At 40.6% G+C, this 19,243-nt stretch overlaps 1 protein-coding gene across 1 annotated transcript in view; it reads right to left on the reverse strand.

Moving 5' to 3' along the window:
• LOC115596539 (ras and Rab interactor 2-like) overlaps positions 1–19,243 on the reverse strand; it is a 39,232-nt gene that overhangs the window by 5,913 nt on the left and 14,076 nt on the right. Inside the window, exons 4-8 of the mRNA XM_030441722.1 lie at positions 18,680–18,890; positions 18,226–18,337; positions 15,292–15,364; positions 13,283–13,374; positions 6,642–8,264 (exon numbers count right to left, since the gene is read on the reverse strand). Of these exons, the coding sequence (XP_030297582.1) occupies positions 6,642–8,264; positions 13,283–13,374; positions 15,292–15,364; positions 18,226–18,337; positions 18,680–18,890 (2,111 nt within the window). The remainder of the gene's footprint in view (positions 1–6,641; positions 8,265–13,282; positions 13,375–15,291; positions 15,365–18,225; positions 18,338–18,679; positions 18,891–19,243) is intronic.

Raw genomic sequence — 19,243 nt, forward strand, 5'->3', positions numbered from 1 at the left:
GTCATTATGGGGTAATATGTGTAGAATTTTGAGGAAAAAAATGAATTGAATCCATTTTGGAATAAGGCTGTAACATAACAAAATGTGGAAAAAGTGAAGCACTGTGAATACTTTCGTATGCACTGTATCTTAAGTCCCACCCTAATGTTGGGCATATTGGTAACCTGAGTTGTTGATGTGTCAGTGTTCAGTTGTGTTTGTCTACTTGCTTTCTATTTCAAGGTCCGTTAGTTTCAGTGGAAAACAACATCTTATTCCTTATCAGTTTTGTTGTGGACCTCCTTATCAGGACCTACAGGCTTCCCAGGACTGCCGAGATCAGATCACTACTTCTGTCTCACCCAAACCTTGACACTACACCATCTGTATACATTCAGGTCAGACAAAGTGTGTTGCTGCTGCTGGAGCAGAGCGGGGTGTGTATCCACACAGTGAATGTCAACATCAGCTTTTACAAGCTCAGCTCGTGCAGTCTGACTCACACAAACCATGATATCATAATACAGACAGCAGGAAGGCCAAACCACAGCACTGCTGAATAAGGGCCACGTGTGAGTGCTGTCTGTGCGTGTCTGTGCGAGTGTGTGTGTTGCTGACTTTTCTCCAGAAAAGAGTGAAGTCAGCAGTTTTTTCAGCTGAGCACATCTGCAGACACAGATTTTACTTTCCACCACAGCTGGATGGCATCCAGCATATGCCACTCAAATCAGCCAGTCTCTGACAGTCTGAATGCCCCCTCAGTGACTGGACTAAGTGGAAATTTTTCTCAACACCCGCATCACTGCTACCTGTTGATACCTCTTGCTGGCACTGGACCCGTCAGCGCGTTCTCACTTCCCTAATTCCACAGTTACATACTGATTGGAAGTTTCCAGTAAGTAGGGCACCCAGCATGTTGAACCGGCATCAGCACACTTGATGTGGTTTTTGTTCTGGTACTTTTGACTGGCACAGATGATGAGTCAAGGCTCAGTGGGTTATTTTGGTATTTGCAAGTAAATATTTATGGATGATGATTACACCATCATTTTATGTTCCTGGTGACATCCTGAAAGTGTGTGCACAGAACAAATGTGTGAAAAAAAAGGTTATACAAAAAGGGTATTTTGAGCGGTGCTTTCCAGTATAACCTGAAACAGGTACAAGGAAAAACATTTTTTTTTATTATCGCAAGTCTCAGGAGGGACATAACAATTACTGTCTGAAACCATTTCCGTGCGGCATTTTAAGGTCAAACTCTTCCGATCTTCACAACAGTATCCTTTTGTTCGGATTCAAATGATTCAAGTGTGTTTCTTACGAAAACAAACCATATGCTTAGAGACAATATTCCTCACGGTTGGCATACAGTTAAGAGGTACGTTCATGTCAATCTAATGGTAAAATGAGGTTAGGTTTACAGACACACAATAACAAATTAGACTTCTCTACGTAAAGTTGTGTGTCTTCCAGGCAGTGGGAATTTTTCTGTAATCAAAGGCAGATGGTAGAAAACACAGAGGAGTCACGTCTGCTGGAGGTCAACTTATCAGCCAAGGACAGCCAAAGCAGGCAATCCGACACAAACATACAACTCTTGCCACGAAACAGGTTCTCTTCCTGCTTGATATAAACATCCTGTGACCAAACATCCTCTCTGTGCTCCTCTAGCCTTCAACCCGACATCTCATCCTTGACAAATGACAAGGGAAATTTCAGCACTGAAGTGGTAATCCTCACATTTTCATTTTGTCCTTCTTTGCCACCGCTTTTATCATTGATTTTTTTTATTCGTAGCTCCGAGTTTCTTCACAGCAGATAGAATCCCATTAAAACACATTTTAAACCCACAGTCACACACACATGTAATCCAACGCAGAATGGTGAAGACATGTAGACAATGAGACTGTGTCCATGTGTAGTAAAAATAGCCTGTTTTAATCAGGAAGAGAAGTGTGACCATCTCTCCTGTCACTGAACCAAGCATACATAGATTACTTACTTCCTTTTTAGATACACCTTAAAAATAGCCTTTGTACCTGCACAAATGCACAAACAGGGTGGAGCGACCAGCGTTGAGAGGGGTTTGTAGTGATGTAGTGATCAAAGAATGTTTTATAGTCTCAACATTGACTAGAAGGATTGGAGCAGTTGCCACCAGTAAAATCCTCTTATCATTTTGTTTTGTCTTTTTGTTAAACCAATAGTTCACCTTATGAGAGTTACATAAGAAGATCAATACCACTCTCAAATCTATAAAAGGAAAGTAGTGGGTGTTTATCTGTCAGACTACTGGCGGCTGGCTCCAGTTTCATATTGGATGGCGGGATATGAGAGCGGTATGGATTTCTCATCTAATTCTCTGCTCGACAGTGAATAAGTGCATTTCCTTGAATCTAAAACTATTTTTAATCCACCTGACATTTCCCACATCTATGCGATGGCCAAACCAAATATTAGACACATTGGAGTTTAATAAAGATAATGTACTGTATCATGTTAGATATCATCATATTGCCCACCCTCTGTTTTAAAAAAAATCTAAACAGAGTTTTAAGTAAAAAATCTAAACAAAAGGTTGATCTGCTAACTTTAGATTGAATACTAGTGCTAGTCAGGCTTCTCTTAATCAACTTTACTGATAATAATCATCAGGGGCAGAGCCCTGTTTAATCAAGCAAGATTACCAAATAAGTCAAACAGGTTTCATCAGTCTGACTCATTTTTCTGTTGATTTGGTTCCATAAAGCATGTCAGCATAGATCAAGCTTAGTTACTTTGGCAACTTATGCTGGGACACTAACCCGATCCAGGGCTGGAACTGATTGAACAACTGACTCTTTGTGGGCTGTCATGTTCTTTACTTAACCATCATCAGTCAGATAAATTAAAGTTCATAGTAAATCAACTCAAATAAATAATAAGCAATGAAGTGAATACATTGTAAAATGACAATCGTATTGTAGAGTGTTGGGGGTAGGTGGGTGGAGTTTTCCAGCATGCTTTAAGTGTGTTTGAGGCCAAAGTAAACTGTGTTTAAATGTTACCTGTGACACAGTCATTGGTATTGCTGTTCTTCCCCTCCAATTCTACTGTTGTTTGTAATAGATTACAGTTACTGTTGTGGTATAAGACATTCTTGCACCTTTAGTGCATTCCCACCTGTGTGGGAAGAAATATATTATATAATTATATACTTCATTTAAAGGTGTGCCTGTGTGAAAAAAAGAGTGCTTACTGGGAGTTAATCACTTTACCTATTTTCTTGCAACAAGAAACTCAAACCTGCTACTATACATATAGAATTACTGTTTAGTGATTGTATGTTTTCTAGTAGAAGAAGGACATATCCCATGTGTCAGAAGTGAGTAGAATGAATAAGGTGAAATAAGAATTAATAGTATCACTATATAAGTGCTTTTATGACCAGTGGGCGAACTTACCACTTTGAGTAACATTTAAGAAAATAATTTTCACCTGTAGACTAGTCTTTTCTCCCCAGAAAGGGTGGCAGAGTTGGATCCAAACCTGTGTACATAGGGCGCACACTCAACCATTTAAGCTACTAAGTTGCCCAAAGTACATATTCACATTCTAAGTTAGTTGCTACTTACACATTCAATCACTTAACCTGTCTAGACTCTAGACCGATTAATTATTAAAACACTTTGTAGATTTCCACAAGTAAGGGCTGCACTGTGGCTGTTAACATTGCTGCTTGCTCTTCAACACTGCGGTTTTCCATGCAGGATTAGTTTGATCTGTGTTCAACCTCATGGTCTGTTTCTGAATAGCGCGCACAATCAATCATCTTGACTAGCTGAACCTGTGTTAAATAAGTCTGACTGTTTGAGCTTGGATTGAGCTTTATGGAACAACTTAAGCCTCAACTGATTTGTCAGGTTAATTCAAGTCAGGAGATGGACTTTAATTTAACAGGCCCCAGATCTAAACTCTAAACATGAGGTCACTGATGAAAATTAGCCTTTATGGGAAAGAAAACGTTCCAACTTGTGTGTGTGAGAAATTCAGCAAACTTTGCTTGAGTGTGAGGTTGTCAGTAGAGGCTTTAAAATTCAAGCCGATATCTGCGACCCTCTAACACAAACACAGCAAAGGCCAGTGCACGTCTGATCCAGCTGTTGATGTTATTAGATCAGTTCTATGACGAGTTGTCGAGCTGTCTCAATCTATCTGCAAATGGAGAGCTTCACAGTGTGGGATGAGTAGAATACAAGGAACTCTATTCTGCCCCCCTCTATTCCCCTCACCCCGCCTAAACATCCTGAAACCAAACACACACACACATGGCTGGGTTTCTGAGCGAGCGCTGGACGAGAACAGCAACAACAACAACAACAGCAGCATCTTCCATCTTGAAACTCTATGATTGTCTCCTTTGATAATGGGAGAAATTATTGACAGATTTCCTTCCATTTCCTCCACACTGTTGTCTTGCTGTTATGTGTTTCCCTTTATGTCTGCACTCTTTTGTTTCCATGTCTGCTATTAATTTGCTTAATATGCAAAGTGTGCGTAACTGTTACTGGAATTTAAGACAGCATTTCCCGTTGAGTTGCCATATAGCATGTGAAAATATCACAAATCCCATTTGCTGATCTGTCATTTAGACTTAATACTGAATTTAGGGTAAGTAGAGCGGAAGAGAGGGACTGGATTTTGAAGAGACAGAGAGAAAAAAGAGACACAAACACCAAAGAGTGTGTCTGAGAAGGGCAGAGCGAGACAGAAAGTGGAGGGGGCTTGCCTCAAATCCTCTCTCTCTGATTGGAGAGTTGGTTTAAAGGAACTGGAGTGGGAGAGTAAGACAGAGATTGTACGACTTGGCAGACATTCAACCCAACGCATCTGGGCCGCCTGTTCATTGAGGTTTTTTTTTTTTCTTTTGAACAGAAATGTCTCTCTGAGGCTGCCACAACAAAATATTGTGCAACCATTCCAAGAATTAAAGGAGCTAGAGATGATGCAAGCACACCACATGCAAACGAGAAAAATACAGCTGCTTTTGACTTTTCTCTTTTTTTGGTCCCTTCAGACATGGCACCTTTACTAGATGTCAACAAACCTAAACCTGTAGGTGATTAAGCTCCCCACTCCAGTCAGTTTAACGGGCCACGTTCTCTCCTTGGATGTATCAAGAAACCTGGATACAGCTCCTCCAAGTAAACTTAGTTATCTTTATCGAGCTAGACAGCTTTTTCCAAATCGTTGTGAGGATGTTCATGAATATCTCGGTAATAGATTTTCAGCACGATCATCTTCTCTTGGTGTTCTTTATTGTGATCAGCAATAAAATTGTATATTGTTCCATCCCTAATCTCAAGGAAAGTTACTCCAGAGCCACAGCAGACATTTCACAACTGCTTTCACAGGATAACAGGATTTCACAGGAGGAGTAAATTTAACTTCATGTGTAAAAGTGGGGTTGAAATGCCCATTTCATAAAAAAAAAAAAATGTTGTACTTTGATGATCACATAACAGATCTTGTAATTGTATTTCCATTTCAATTTCCATTTCCATCCAACATAAATAAAAATAACATAAATGAAAAATAAAATTCTAAAAATTCAGAACTGGCTTAACTGGCTGAACATGTAAAATATCATCATTCACTTTACGTGTTAATGTTATGTTAACATCAAGCAGAACTGTTTTTCACCCAATTTATCACTTGGTAATTACAGCCCTCTGGTGAACTATTTGAACGGGGCCAATAGAAACAGCTTGGTTGAGCAGCCCCCTTCCTCCTGAGATAAAACCCTCTTTGTGCTCTCTGTTTACGCGTTACTCTGTCCAAGGTCTGATGCAGCCACTGAATCTTGGCGTCAATGATTCAGACCGCTCTTCCGGCAGGTGTGTGCGTGCTCTTATGTGTTTATGTAGTTGTATCTGGTTTCCCCCTTTCATGTCACTGTAATGGTATTATCAGTTAATATGACGATGATGGATATAACTAAAGGGCAATCCGAATATTAAAACTGGATGAAAGGATATTTGACTACGTCTTCACCTGTCCTACTTTGTTTTTGCAAACAGACCCTGACTTAACAGCATACATGAGAACATACAATTTATATAAAATGAGCCTAATGGCCATGGCTTCACCTGGAATGTATACATACACATAAACACATGTACACATCAAGCTGCAAACACGTGACAACAAGTTTTTCAATGTCCTCACTGGTTAAAAATCGAAGTGAAACCGCTGTGTCGACGTTCGTCTTGCCTTCTGTGACATACTGTTTCCGTTAAATTCGAGACTTCTCCATAAATACAACAGTCATTCACACTTCCTAAAAATAACCACTAAATTATCAGCAAACACAGTGACTCATACAACCCCCACTGTTGGGATGATGAGTAGGTCATGATGCTTAATGTCAGGTACAGATGTTGCAACTACATACAGTGATATACATCCCCACATGTCAGCAGATAACAACACTATGAGGCACACGACATGCATCCACAATTACTATGATTAAAGCATTAAGCTGACATTGTTTATAGGGTGAGGTAACAGTTACATTTGCATTACAAAATTCACTTGTGGTAAAACTAGTGAAATAACAAAGGTGGCGAAGCACAGCTTAGAGCTAGAGTAAAAGATGGAGGAACGTGTGTTTTCGTACTCACCGATCTGGTCTTCAGGAATGAGGCTCTCAATTGGAGGCTCCAGTTCGGAGCTCTGTCTCAGGTAGCTCTTCATCTGCGTGATGAACTGGCGGAGAGTCTGCAGTAGCTCGAGTCCGGAGGCATAACCCTGCCAGGCCTGGGTGCCTGCACCCTCGCCCATGTAGCTGAGGTAGTCCTGCACCAGGCAGCCGAAATACGAGCCTCTATCCCGGGACAACTCCACCACCCTGCGGATTGCCCTCTTCTCGGGCGTCAGCAGCGAGTTAAAAACACCACTCATCTTGCGTAGGTGCCCTCGCAGGGCCTTCTGCAAGACCAAAGCACTGGCACTGGGGCGACGCTTTGTGCGGTGGCCCGGTGGCACCATGGTCAGGTCCTGGTCTTGGTCCTGGTCGCTCTCAAGACTGACGCCATAATCAGGCTCCTCCTCATCATCCTCATCCTCATCATCATCGTCCTCCTCCATGCTGCAGTAAGGCAGGTGCGATGGTGGGAGGGAGAGGGGGAGGTGGATGTTAAAATCAGCCTCAGTGGGGGGGCTGGGATCATGCAGTGGAGGAAGGAAGAAGGCTGAGGACTGAGAGAAGTCCAGAGATTCTGAGGAATCTGTGGAAATGCTCATATCACTCAGCCGCTGGCCACCGCTACTACATTCCTTGACCATTTCTTCTCCTCCTCCTGTTACCTCTGCCGGCTTGCTTGTTGTCATCAGTGAAGGGTCGGGAGAACTGCTGGCATCCTGGCTTCTGGCGGCATTACACTTGGACAGTTTGGCCATAAAAAGGGCTTTCTCAATAGTCTGTTCCTCTAGTGCCAAGTGGCACTGGGCATCTTCCTGGCTGGATGATGGTGAGGCCTTGGCCCGACGTGGGGAAGAGGAGAACGATGATAGAGAGATGGGCAGGGAGGGCCGAGGGATAGATATGGGGGAGCTGATGCTGAGTCTCTTTGGAGGGGAGGATGAGGGGCTGATGCTTAGCGAGGAGCCCAAACGAGAAAGGAGGCTGCTGCCCCTCTCCCTCTCCTCCATCTTCTCCTTGGGGGCATTGATCCAAGAGATCTTCTCTGGCATATTGCGCTGCTGGGGAGGAGGGCCTGAGCGTCGTGTTGCAAAGCGAGGTGGGGGTGGACGAGGAGGTGGGGACTGTGACACGCTGTCTGCGGTGCTCAGCTTCTGACTGCTGCTGCTGGTTTCACTGTTTTCGTCCAGTAAATCTGAGTTTTGGCTGAGGTTCCAAAGGTTGAGTTGACCCAAATGGTTGCTGTCGCTTTGATCTGAGCCGCAAATGTGCAGACTATCTCCACAAGACTCTTCAGGGTTACTGTTGTTGGTTTCTAGGCTGTTGCTAACGGCTTCCTCCCTCAGGCCTTGATTTGAAGTGGTGCAGTTGTCGCCGTCTGGTTGGTGAACCTTTATGAAGAGGGGGTTGATGAAGCAAAGAGCTCCGTTGGACTGGGAACACTCAAGCTCAGATGGGGTGCGAGTTCGAAGCCTAGGGCGCCTTGGGGTGGTTTCCAAGGAGACTGGTCTCTGGGCGGGGGGAGGTGGTCTGTCAGGAGCAGCTATTCCTGACAAGGAAACTGAGCCCTCTCTCCTGTGGCAAAACTGTGCATCCCAGACACCTGTGTGCGACAGTTAGAGAAATATTCTACCTATATTAAGTTGGCAGGGTGTGATACAACATTTTTGTGCCAGATGTAATATTTCTGGGAACTGTCTCATCCCCGGGGATAGCAATGCCATCAACCACAAAACATAATAGTAAATAGATTGAAGCCAGCATTAGACTGGCCATAACGGGACCAAAGATTCAGTCCTTTTCACCAGCTTTTAGACAAAAGAATTAAGAATACTCCACTGATTTAGCATTGCACTACTAAAACATTGTTGGACTAACAATGGAGAGTTTTTAGGGTTAAAAACAGATGAAGCACAACCAGAGATATCATCCTTCTTATCCCATGCATTCTTTTTTTTTGTCAAAACCTAGACATCATTACCAACAATGCAACTGCCAATAGTTCAGTCAAAGATCTGAGTACTTGATGCGAGTACCAGCTAATGAAACCTTTAGCCTCTCACCTGCAGCAGAGATGAGGAGCAGGCTACAGAGGTCTGATAAGCTCACTTCTTTCTAACTCCACACCCCCAGATTTTTTTCATTTTCCAACTTGCTTTTAGCCCCCAACTGGTGCTGACTCATCACTTGACAACATTTAACATACTTCCCCTGGAGCCACAAAAGACTTAATACAACTGTTCTCACACATGCAGTGTGTTATTCTCAAACAACTTGAAACTGACTTTTATTGTGTAAATTCAATGTAGTTTATCTTTAACAAACCCCAATATAAGTTAACTTCGGTGGATCATTTTCACAACTACATTGGTACAACTACTAAGGTGCAACATCACATTTGTCATAAAGTACATAGCACATACCATTTGGTTTGTTGCTCCACATGACCAAAATACTTGTAGTCTTAGTAGTCAAATAGTCTAATTACAGTCTAATGCTCTTTCAGCCTTTTAGTTGTTGAATCTTACCAAAACTATAGTAATGACACTAGCCAGCTTATGAAATCACCGGCCTCACATATTCCCTGTTTGTAACCATTGAGGTTTTTAAATATGAGGAAGTAATCAGTCTAGGATAGTTGTAATATTGTTGACAAAGATTTGTATGAAAAAAGCTCCACTAAACAAGCTAAGTTATTTGTAATGGCATAAGAGGTGTTCTGAGACAGACTGTGGTGCACGGTCTTGTCCTCAGGGCCCCTGCCTGCAACTTCAAAATGACCTAAAGCAATAGGAAATGCCATTGAAATATTTTTCCTTTGCATACACAGTTTTGGAATTGAGTTGGCACAACTGAACAATGGCAATGTGTATACTTTGTATACCGGATTACTTACTGACCATGTGCAAATTATATATAAGATATAAGATGATTGTTGGGAGTATTTTCATGTATGTGGAAAAGACACTACATCTTTTGATTTCCTCTCTGTAACCATAAAACTTCTGTATATATCAAACCATGTTTTATGTCCCTTTATACCTCTGAACAACAAGGACACCGTTGTCAGCCATTTGCCTCCTGCTGTTCTTTTAGTGGATGACAATTTTATATACTCAAACCAAACAGTGTTTAACCACAGTCAGCAGCAGCAAAACAATGAAAAATGATCAACTTATATCTATTTAAACATGCCCTCTCATCTCCTCCCAATGACTCAATACAGGTCCTTCAATTACAGCCAGTCTCAAAAAACCTCTATGGCAAAAATCACTGCTGTTTACTTTTGCAGTTTGTAAGGTTCAGTCTCTTCAGGAGCGTTTTTATAGAAAACAAGAAAGAGGGAAACTAAACTACAGTGACAGAATACTTGGTTGAACCATTACCAGCCCAAACCGTACCAGACAGAGAAAACACACACACACACACACACACACACACACACACACACACACACACACACACACACACACACACACACACACACACACACACCAATGGAACAATACCACATGAGGAACACTCGTACCAGACACAGAGCAGCTCCTTCAAGCAAATACAGAGCAGAAAAAGAGAAGGCAACAATACTCACTGTGATCCCAAAGCTCAATGATCACAGTCAAACTCTTCTGTCCACTTCTGATGGTGTTGCAGAAAACGTACTGCTGTGCCTGCACAAGCTGAAACTCGACTGGTTTCTCTGTCTCACTCACGCTCAATCTCTGTTATGACTCACGCCTGTTAATGTGTGTATGGGCAGGCTGTTTGCACAGTATTCCCGCCCAGATCCCTCCCTCCCTCCCTTTCAGTTGAACTGCGTGGGCTGTCTGTCTTTGCTGACCTCAAACACACCACCATAAAACGTTTTCCTATTTACCACCTACTCTAGGTTTTACTCAATCTTCTATTAATATCTTCTACTTTTTCTTCTGTTACATGTTCTGGTTGTATTACCTATTAATGTTGTAAATAACATATTATATACAGTTTTGATACTTCTGTTTGTTAAAGATACGATATATTTTGATTACTCAATACATACAGGCATGTTCACACAAGAAGAAGCAAAGCACAGCAAAGTGTTTCTGTACAGTGTTCAAACACACACACACACAAACGTGGGGTATAGTTGGGACTGACAGCACAGAGGAATGTGGTTGGACGTGGCTGAACTGGGAAAGTTCAGGGTGAGTCGGGGCAACTTGTAGAGAGATATGACAGCTGAACTGAAGCCTAAAATAGCTTGCTACCACAGAACAAGAGATGAAGTCAATGACTTTAGCTTTTCCGGGGCTGCAAATGTTTTAGAAACTTAATTACTGACTGGGCTTATGAAGTACTGACATAAGCAACAGGTAGATCAAACAAACATGTAATTATTACAGGCCAACGCTGGGAGCAGATTTGGCTTTGATTGCAACGCTACAGTCCTTGATAACTCTTTTAAAATAAAGTGTTATCAAAAAGTTTGGACCATGACAACCTGTAGCAGCTCTAAAGCCAAAATGTAAATAATGTTTACTGATAAATGGCTACGACTGTCAGTTTTACTTTGCAGATTGGTATTTTTCAATATTCTTTACACGGTCCATCTGGTTGGCTATTGAAATGCAGTAGGAAAATATACAAATATATGTGTTGTATATATGTATTATCTTTGTAAATGTCTGTAGAGTAAGTAAGTCAAAAACAAATCTAGGTTTGAGAGTAAAATGGAGTGTGGAGGATGAATTGAAGAGTCTCACAACTATATACCATCCAACAGCTAATTTTTGCTCCAGAGCTCTCTGGGGAGTTATATGTGCCAAGCTTCCCACTATTTAAAGTTAATGCATTTTATGTTAACTTATTAATAGTATAATGAACAGAACTGCTTTCAAAAGGCATCAAAAAAGATGACAAACTGTCTTTGAAAGCCAAACTGCTATCACAGGTGGCGAGCTATATACCAGGTAATATGACACTGTCAGCAGACATCAGAGTCGTCGTTGTTCTTATTATTCCCAGCCATACATGATGGTATGTACGTCAGAGCTGCCTTTTAGATAGGTCTATTTACAGTAACACAATTACCTTCATGGACACAAAACCCACCATTGTGTCCTCTGACTAAACAGGAACCCTTTTATGAATGAAAGAGAGAGATGGACTGAGGAATACAAGAGAGGGAAAAATAGAGAGAAAATGTCTATAGACAGTTTGAGACCACATTAAAGGGAGAGTGTCAACAAATCATTGTGTGTCATCGTGAACTCTTTAAGAGGCTGTCAGGCCAACTGGAAGTCTGGTAGAGTATACTATAGCTCAAAGGTGAGTCACAGCATCTGAGCCAGAATGGACAGAGGTCACTGTGTGTGGGTTATGAAAAGAGAAGTGGCAAGGAAGATAAATCCTATTTTGGCTTCAGTTAAGTTAAAAATGATGTAGTATAATTTAGAAGAAGCACATAGAAGTCATAATAATTTCTGCTCTTCTATGCATCAATACATTTATTTTGTGATGGTAACAACCATGATCATCATTACAGAAAAATGATCAGACTTTCTTCAGATGGAGACGTCAGATTATATGAATGAAAAGGTCTAATGTTTTGTGGTGAAGGCCTATAGCTCTCACGTGAGTCCGTGCCCAGCTGCACAGCACTGATCTGGGCCTTGAAGAGGCTTTTGTCCCAGGGGGTGAGTCATTTAGCACTGGCATGCCATTTAATCCTTCAAGCATGGGGGAATGCGGTTGAAATAGGCTTTATGAGTGTCTTAACTCAGGGGGGGGGAAATTTAAATTTTTACACACAACAGATGTGGGACAGAGGAAAACACTCAACTTTCCTCTGTCTCCTGCAAATCAGTTTGGATGGAACATAATTCATAAATGCTTCAAACTGACGGGAGGAGTGTCACTGTTGCAATAAGGAAGATTTATATTAAACACAATCATTGCATGACACAGTGATAGCATACCTCTGCACACATAACCTACTTCATTCTAGTTTCACTCTCTTCATTTGCTTTTCACAGATTCTATGGTAATCCTTTCTGAAGACTCTTCTATGGTGATTTTACCATGCCCACCTGACTTACTAAACTATTTTTTCCCGACTTAAAGCAGCTACAAGGAACTGTAATTGTGTGTCGATTCTGGCAGCCCCTGTGGACAAAAGCAGTATGACCACCACCACTTCCTCTACCTTAGCTCTGCTAGTGCGTGCATTAGTTTTGAAGCATGAGTAAAAGAAAGAGGTAACAAATTTAAATACTTCTTTTCATATTCAAACACAGCTGTTTGTGGTAATGTATCTATTTGTGGCTATGTAAATGGACAAACAAAGTAAGCTTTGTTTTAGTGCTGTCCCATCAGACTACAGAACAGCCTCTTTATTCAGTATGAATGGCCAGTGGATTGCTATATGCGATATAATAATATAATCCATACGATACTGGTGTAAATCCTGACTACAACATTTGTTACACTTTCTGGTATTCCTTTTTAGATACGTTTTTGTCTATATTTTTTTATTCTGTAATCGAGTCAAGAAACCGACTGCACTGCCACAGATTCCCCCAATTGCATGCTTGTCCGCTTAAATCTATAGTATATTCAATGAGAAAGGAGAAAACAAACCTGCTCCGAGTCTAGCAACCTCCTCAAGATCAGCAGACGTTCTGGCTGAAGTGATAGCCTCTGGAAGCTTCAGCGTGAAGGGCAACACATCCCTAAGATGAAGAGAAAAGGTTGAGTGAAAGGGAGAAAGACTTCAACAGAGAATAGGGAAACGAGAAAAAGAGAGCAGGACTAAAGGCTAAGTCCTAAAAGTGTGAGTCACTATGCTGGAAAGAGATATGTGGCTTGGCCTGGATGTGTGGTGTGGCTATACTGGAGGGTAAAATGTGCCTGCTGCTCTCCTCCCTGCGGGTCTGTTACAAGACCTTTCAAAGCTTTTACACAGCTTCCAAAGGCTTCAGTGAAGGAAACCTGAGTGATCAAAGCGGAAAATTACAGCTTTAGTCGATACAAATCTGGGGCCATATTCATAAAGCTTCCGAGAACAAAGTGTTGCTCCTAGGCACAAAATACTCCGAAAAAAAAATCTTAGAATTATGATGTTCCTACAAATTTTTCCCTAAAAGTTAAGACTAGATCCTGATAAAAATTAAAAGAATTCACAAAGAATCTAAGCCCTTAACAAAGTGACCTCCTAAGGTGAAAAATTGTTGACTTTTAAGAGCCTTAGGAGTAACACAACAGCTAAGATCGTGCAGGGATTAGGTTTGTGGTCAATATCATTGGAGATGCAGTCACATCAATCACGTTACAATGGCAGAAATTAAGCAATCACTAAGATAATTACCAACTGTAAAAATGCAACACACAAACAATCACAGCGCTTTTATTGTCCCACTCTCCTCTCTCACTTAGACGGCAACAAATCACACTCGTCACTGGCGCACACAACAGTATGTTCTCCAACGCTTGCCTCGGCCAAATGTTCCTTCTAAAACCGATGACATCAAATTATCAGCATGGTGTATATAAAAAAGGTATGCAAAGAAATATAACAGCTTTCAGCATGAGAAGCTCACTTAAATTAAAGTTTCCATCCCTACCTTGCTTAGGGTTGCTCTAAAAGTTTCCTAAATCAGTTCTCAGCTATGACTCCTTCTTAGAAATGTTTGGCTAAGGTAGGAGCTCTCTATTTGCATGTGTTAGTTTTGGTATTTGGGAAACAGTGCATGTGTTATCAATAAAAAGGCGACATGAGACACAGTCCTGTCAATAGTTTTTACTATTTTTATCATTTTATATTATTTTGTTTTTTGGTCTTTCATTGGAAGATGAAGACTGCCATCATGGGTGAAAAGGAGGTTTCAAAATCAGTTGTGTTTTATGAGGAAAAAGTTCAACACACTTGTTAGACATACAGACGTCATGTATGCGGGTGGGTGACACTTAATAGAAACATAATTTAGCTAATTTACAAGAACAGGGCACAGGGACTTAGTTATCAAACATTACTGTATTTGTCATATTCTCTGGTCCCACACTCTGCAGATGGTGGTGCACATTTTTTGTTTTGTTAAGTAAAGAATCAAGGACACAAGGACTTCTCTCCGTATTTTTATTTTATTATTGTTAAAAAGTTATTCCATGACAGCAATACATATGCATCTTGGGCATAACGCCAGAAGTGTTACTTCTTCATACTTAATCATACTGTTGATATGGTTATTTCAAATGTAGGCATGAATTAGTTCCTCTGGTTCTTGTGTATAGTGTACCCATGTAAGTACAAACATCTACCAAAACTTAAAAACCTGGTGATTCTCCAGCAAATTGTAGAGTTATACATGTCTGTTATTTCTATATGGATTTATACAAGTTACACAAGCAGGACATCTGGAATAATGATATCCTTGACTAAAACCAAAAATATCTGTACAGATGTGACTGAATTAGGATTCTGAGGATAATTCATTCTGACGCACATTTTGGCTCATGCCCCATATCAACTTCCTGCTTCAATTTTCCCACTCTTTCACTTTCAATATCTTGGAAAAGATATACGCCATCATATATAACTGGAAGGGGGTTTGTGTCAAACAGTATATAAATAAAACATTTTATGAACTCACCTGCTGATGCAGCAGAAAGCCACCAGACGGAAAAGGTCTGCAAAGCTCAGGCCTGATCCCTCCAAAGAGAAAGCTGAAGGAAGACAGAACAACATGAAACTGTTGGAGGAAATGCATTAAAAACTGTCAGTTTGGTCATGTCTTCAATCTGGTTCAAATGAATAAGATGAAAATCATAACAAACACATAAATCACGCTGACTCTCCAACCATGTGACATGTTTTAAGTTATTTCACTGGTAGAGGGCAAAGAGGACATCCCTGAGACACAGCTAGAGGCAAGTGTTAATGCAAAGCATGAAAGGAATTGTTTACTTCATCTTTTTTAATCTCTAGATTAACTTTAATTTCCTAAACAGAATCCAATTGGTTCTGTCAATGTCATGTACATAATGAGTGAAGAGCAACAGCAGTGGTGGTGACCACTTTCCCCATGTGGACTCAAATTGCTGCTTTTGGATTTGTGAGAACACATCGCTGAAAAACAGATACATCAGATCAAGTAATACACTTGGCAAGAACTTGTTTTGTTCATAACTTGGCACCCATTTACACCAGCTTACATTCAAGGCCTTTGGCACTGAACTAAACATGACCAGGAACTGGGTGTGGATAGAGATAACAGGCATGTGTGTACAGAGTTGTGCGGTGCATATAAGAGATAGAAATGAGGGATTGGCAAAAATGCTGATGCATTCAAAGCAAGAAGAAAAAGAAAAGATAGAAAAGCATAAAGTAAGATATATACACTGGTCTGTTACAGTTATACCTTTACTAATCAATGACTGATAAAGAATTGGTTAAATAGAGAGGAAGGGTGCAGAGAGAGCAAGAGAATATGTTTACACTATAGAGGGAATGAGGAAAGTAGGTTAAATCCAATCATATGTCTAGTTGGCAGCAGGCCCACAACTTCAGCTGTCCTCATCCATCTTTGGTCTCCATTGAGCTCGAATAATTATAAGTAGCCTTGTTTAAATATTGACTTTTAGAAGTGAAAGATGTTGATTCACCTTAAACGAAGTGTCATTTAGGTTTTGTATTCAACAAACTAAACTTCAGACCATACTCATGGACGTCGCACAAAGGTTGATAAGTCTGTTTCAACACAGTATTTAATTCATTTAATGTTTTAAGGAACTAATGACAGGTGAGAGCAAAAGCACAATGAGTGTGAATATTATATATAGATAAATTAAAGTCCAACTAAATAGTAAGATACAGGGTTTCTAAGATTAGGTTGCTGAGACCTTGTTCTATCAATCTTCGATTTCTTAATACTTAATCTCTTTTCTTTTCAATATTAAAACCGGTTTTATTCAAATTCTAAAGAATTGGTGTAGCACAAGATCAGCAAGGTTTGTTTATTCAAAAGTCCATCTCCAGTCAAAAACGGCTCCAAATCAACTTTATGATCTGGCAGTTCAGTCTGGTGCTAAACCAAAAGAGCACCATTAGACCATACTTTACAAGTGGATTGAGATGTTTGACTTGGACACGTGGCACATTGGCCAAACAGACATCATTGCCACACCTGCACAAAATATGTCCCTACAATTTTCTGTTGAAGAGCACAAGATCTAACAGGCTGTAACACTCAAATTGCTAAGTAAAATGAGTCACAAAGCTTGTAATTCTTTTTTTTTAAATCGCTTGACAGCCCTAGCTATTTCTCAATTGTTCTCTTCAGGTGATATGAGAGACATCATTGGCTCTTCACTCTACACTTTGGCAGTGAAAAAGAACAAATGTGGTAAAGGCTGCAGTGGGCTGTGATTCACACATAGTAAACTCTCACTAAGTAAGGATTTGTAAATTACAGTCTGGTGCCGACTGAGAAAAGCGTCAGCACACACAGGTATAAGAGGAACACACTACACGTTCAGAGAAGTGAGATATTTGGTCAAAGCTTAAGGAAAATCCCTTTTTTTCAGGCAAATAGACATAAAACACAAATAAAGAATAAAACAACAGTGAAATTAGTAAAACACTGCTTTTGATAGGGTGATGTAAGAGTTTTTCAGTTTTCCCCGAGACATCTTGCAAACAGAGCACAATATGTTGAAGCCTCTGACACATTAGATGACATAACCCTTTAACACTGGAACAAAGCCTCTAGGAGAATACTGTACAGACAACAGAAGGGATGTTTCTTGCTTGAGGGCTAACTCAGGACACAAGTAATTTAGGTTCCATAGTTTGGAGGCTTTTTGTGCAGCTTTTTCAAGCACCTTGGATGGTTTTAATTAGAACACATGAAGCCATGAATTCTTGTGTTTCCTACAAGTCCTCACAGCAAGGGAAACAGTGCCACGTTTTCATTTGCTGGTCAGATTTTTAATCACAGGGTGGTGGAAAGCACTTTTTTTTTTGTCAATTTACACGTCAATTGTATGGGCTTTGACAAGGCCAACAATACTTCACAGGTGGGAATGTTGCATTTGCGGTGATGTGCAGAGTTTGGTGTAGGCCAAACATAGCATCTAGTCGAATAGTCCCAGTCAATTTCACTGAAAAGCGCAACATTTTCAAAACATTGATAAAACACATTTTGTGATAATCGTTTTTTCTTGGTGAATCCAAGTTCTAATCCGAATTATATTTGGGTCATAACGATTTAGGCCTGTATGATAATGGTACGTTTCTGCACCAACCAAACCTGACTACTAAGTCCAAAATCAAGCTACATAATTACCGCAGCCCGAAATTTTCAGCTGAGTCTGTTTCTTTGTTTCATATGACCACAAAAACCCTTGACGTTAGTAGACGGCCATACTTTTGCAAGGGTATATTTCCCTGATAGCCTGCTCACTTCATTCCACTTTCTAATAGTTTGTATTGCTGGAGGCAGACTTCACAAGCTGACTGCCAGTTACTGGAAATTTAAGGAAAATCCACAGACAAACAAATGAAGTAGGGGTTCTCAAATGCTTACTGTACTGGCTCTCCTTTACAGGGAAGTCTTTGACAGGAACTGCACAGTCGTTGTCCATGCGTAGAGATATTACTTTCTTCTGCAGGCTGGCCGACTTCCTCACTATGAATGACTGCAGACCAGGAAAACATCCAATAAGAACATATAAAGCAATGTAGGAATGTGAACATTTAAAGTTAAATATAGTGGATAATATAGTTATATATTTACCCACATTTATTTACTGAATAACTTTTATCAAGAAAAAAGTTACATTAAAACCAAATTACTGAAAATTACTGAAAATGCCAGCATAATCAACCACCCAGTCATGTATACAAAATAATCTAGTACTTTACGCATTCTGTTATTGTTTCTTGTCTGTGTGTGTTGAGAAGTGAAACTTTTACACTAAGTGAAAACTTTCAGTCAACAGTGTTGGATACAAGTAACCACAGCGGCTGCTGTTCCTCACCCCAGTGGGTTGGTTCTGCAGTATAAGTGTGGCGTCTTGGTGGCTGAGGCCCAGCTGCAGCCACACAGCATGTGCATGCACCACTCTGTCCAGAACACTGAGCCGCCTATGGAGGGAGTCGTAGCCCGAATCTCTCGCTCCGGCCAGCCCCGCTCCGATCGCAGCACAAGGTGCAGCCTGCAGAAAGAGACCTCCCACCTCTTCACCCAGCCTGAAAATAAGATCATCAATCAAATATAAGGAAGTGGATTACAGCGATTATGTTTCACAGCACCACTGAACATTAGGGCTGGGTATCACCAGGTACCTCGCGATACGATACTATCACGATATTTTGCCCATGATAACTATAATATCGCAATTCTGCGATAATCGATATATTGCAAGAAATTTCATCCACGATACATCACGATATCTGACAAAACATTGTCAATCAATTTCACATGAATGACAGCCAAGTAAACAAAGAGTATATTGCACAGTGACTCTTCTTAACACACGTTCTAAAATACACTTTTGGTGCAACTTAAGACACATCATCAGTGTTGACACCTGGGTTCATCG

The sequence above is a fragment of the Sparus aurata genome, chromosome 15 (assembly GCF_900880675.1).
Source record: "Sparus aurata chromosome 15, fSpaAur1.1, whole genome shotgun sequence".
Lineage (NCBI taxonomy): Eukaryota > Metazoa > Chordata > Actinopteri > Spariformes > Sparidae > Sparus > Sparus aurata.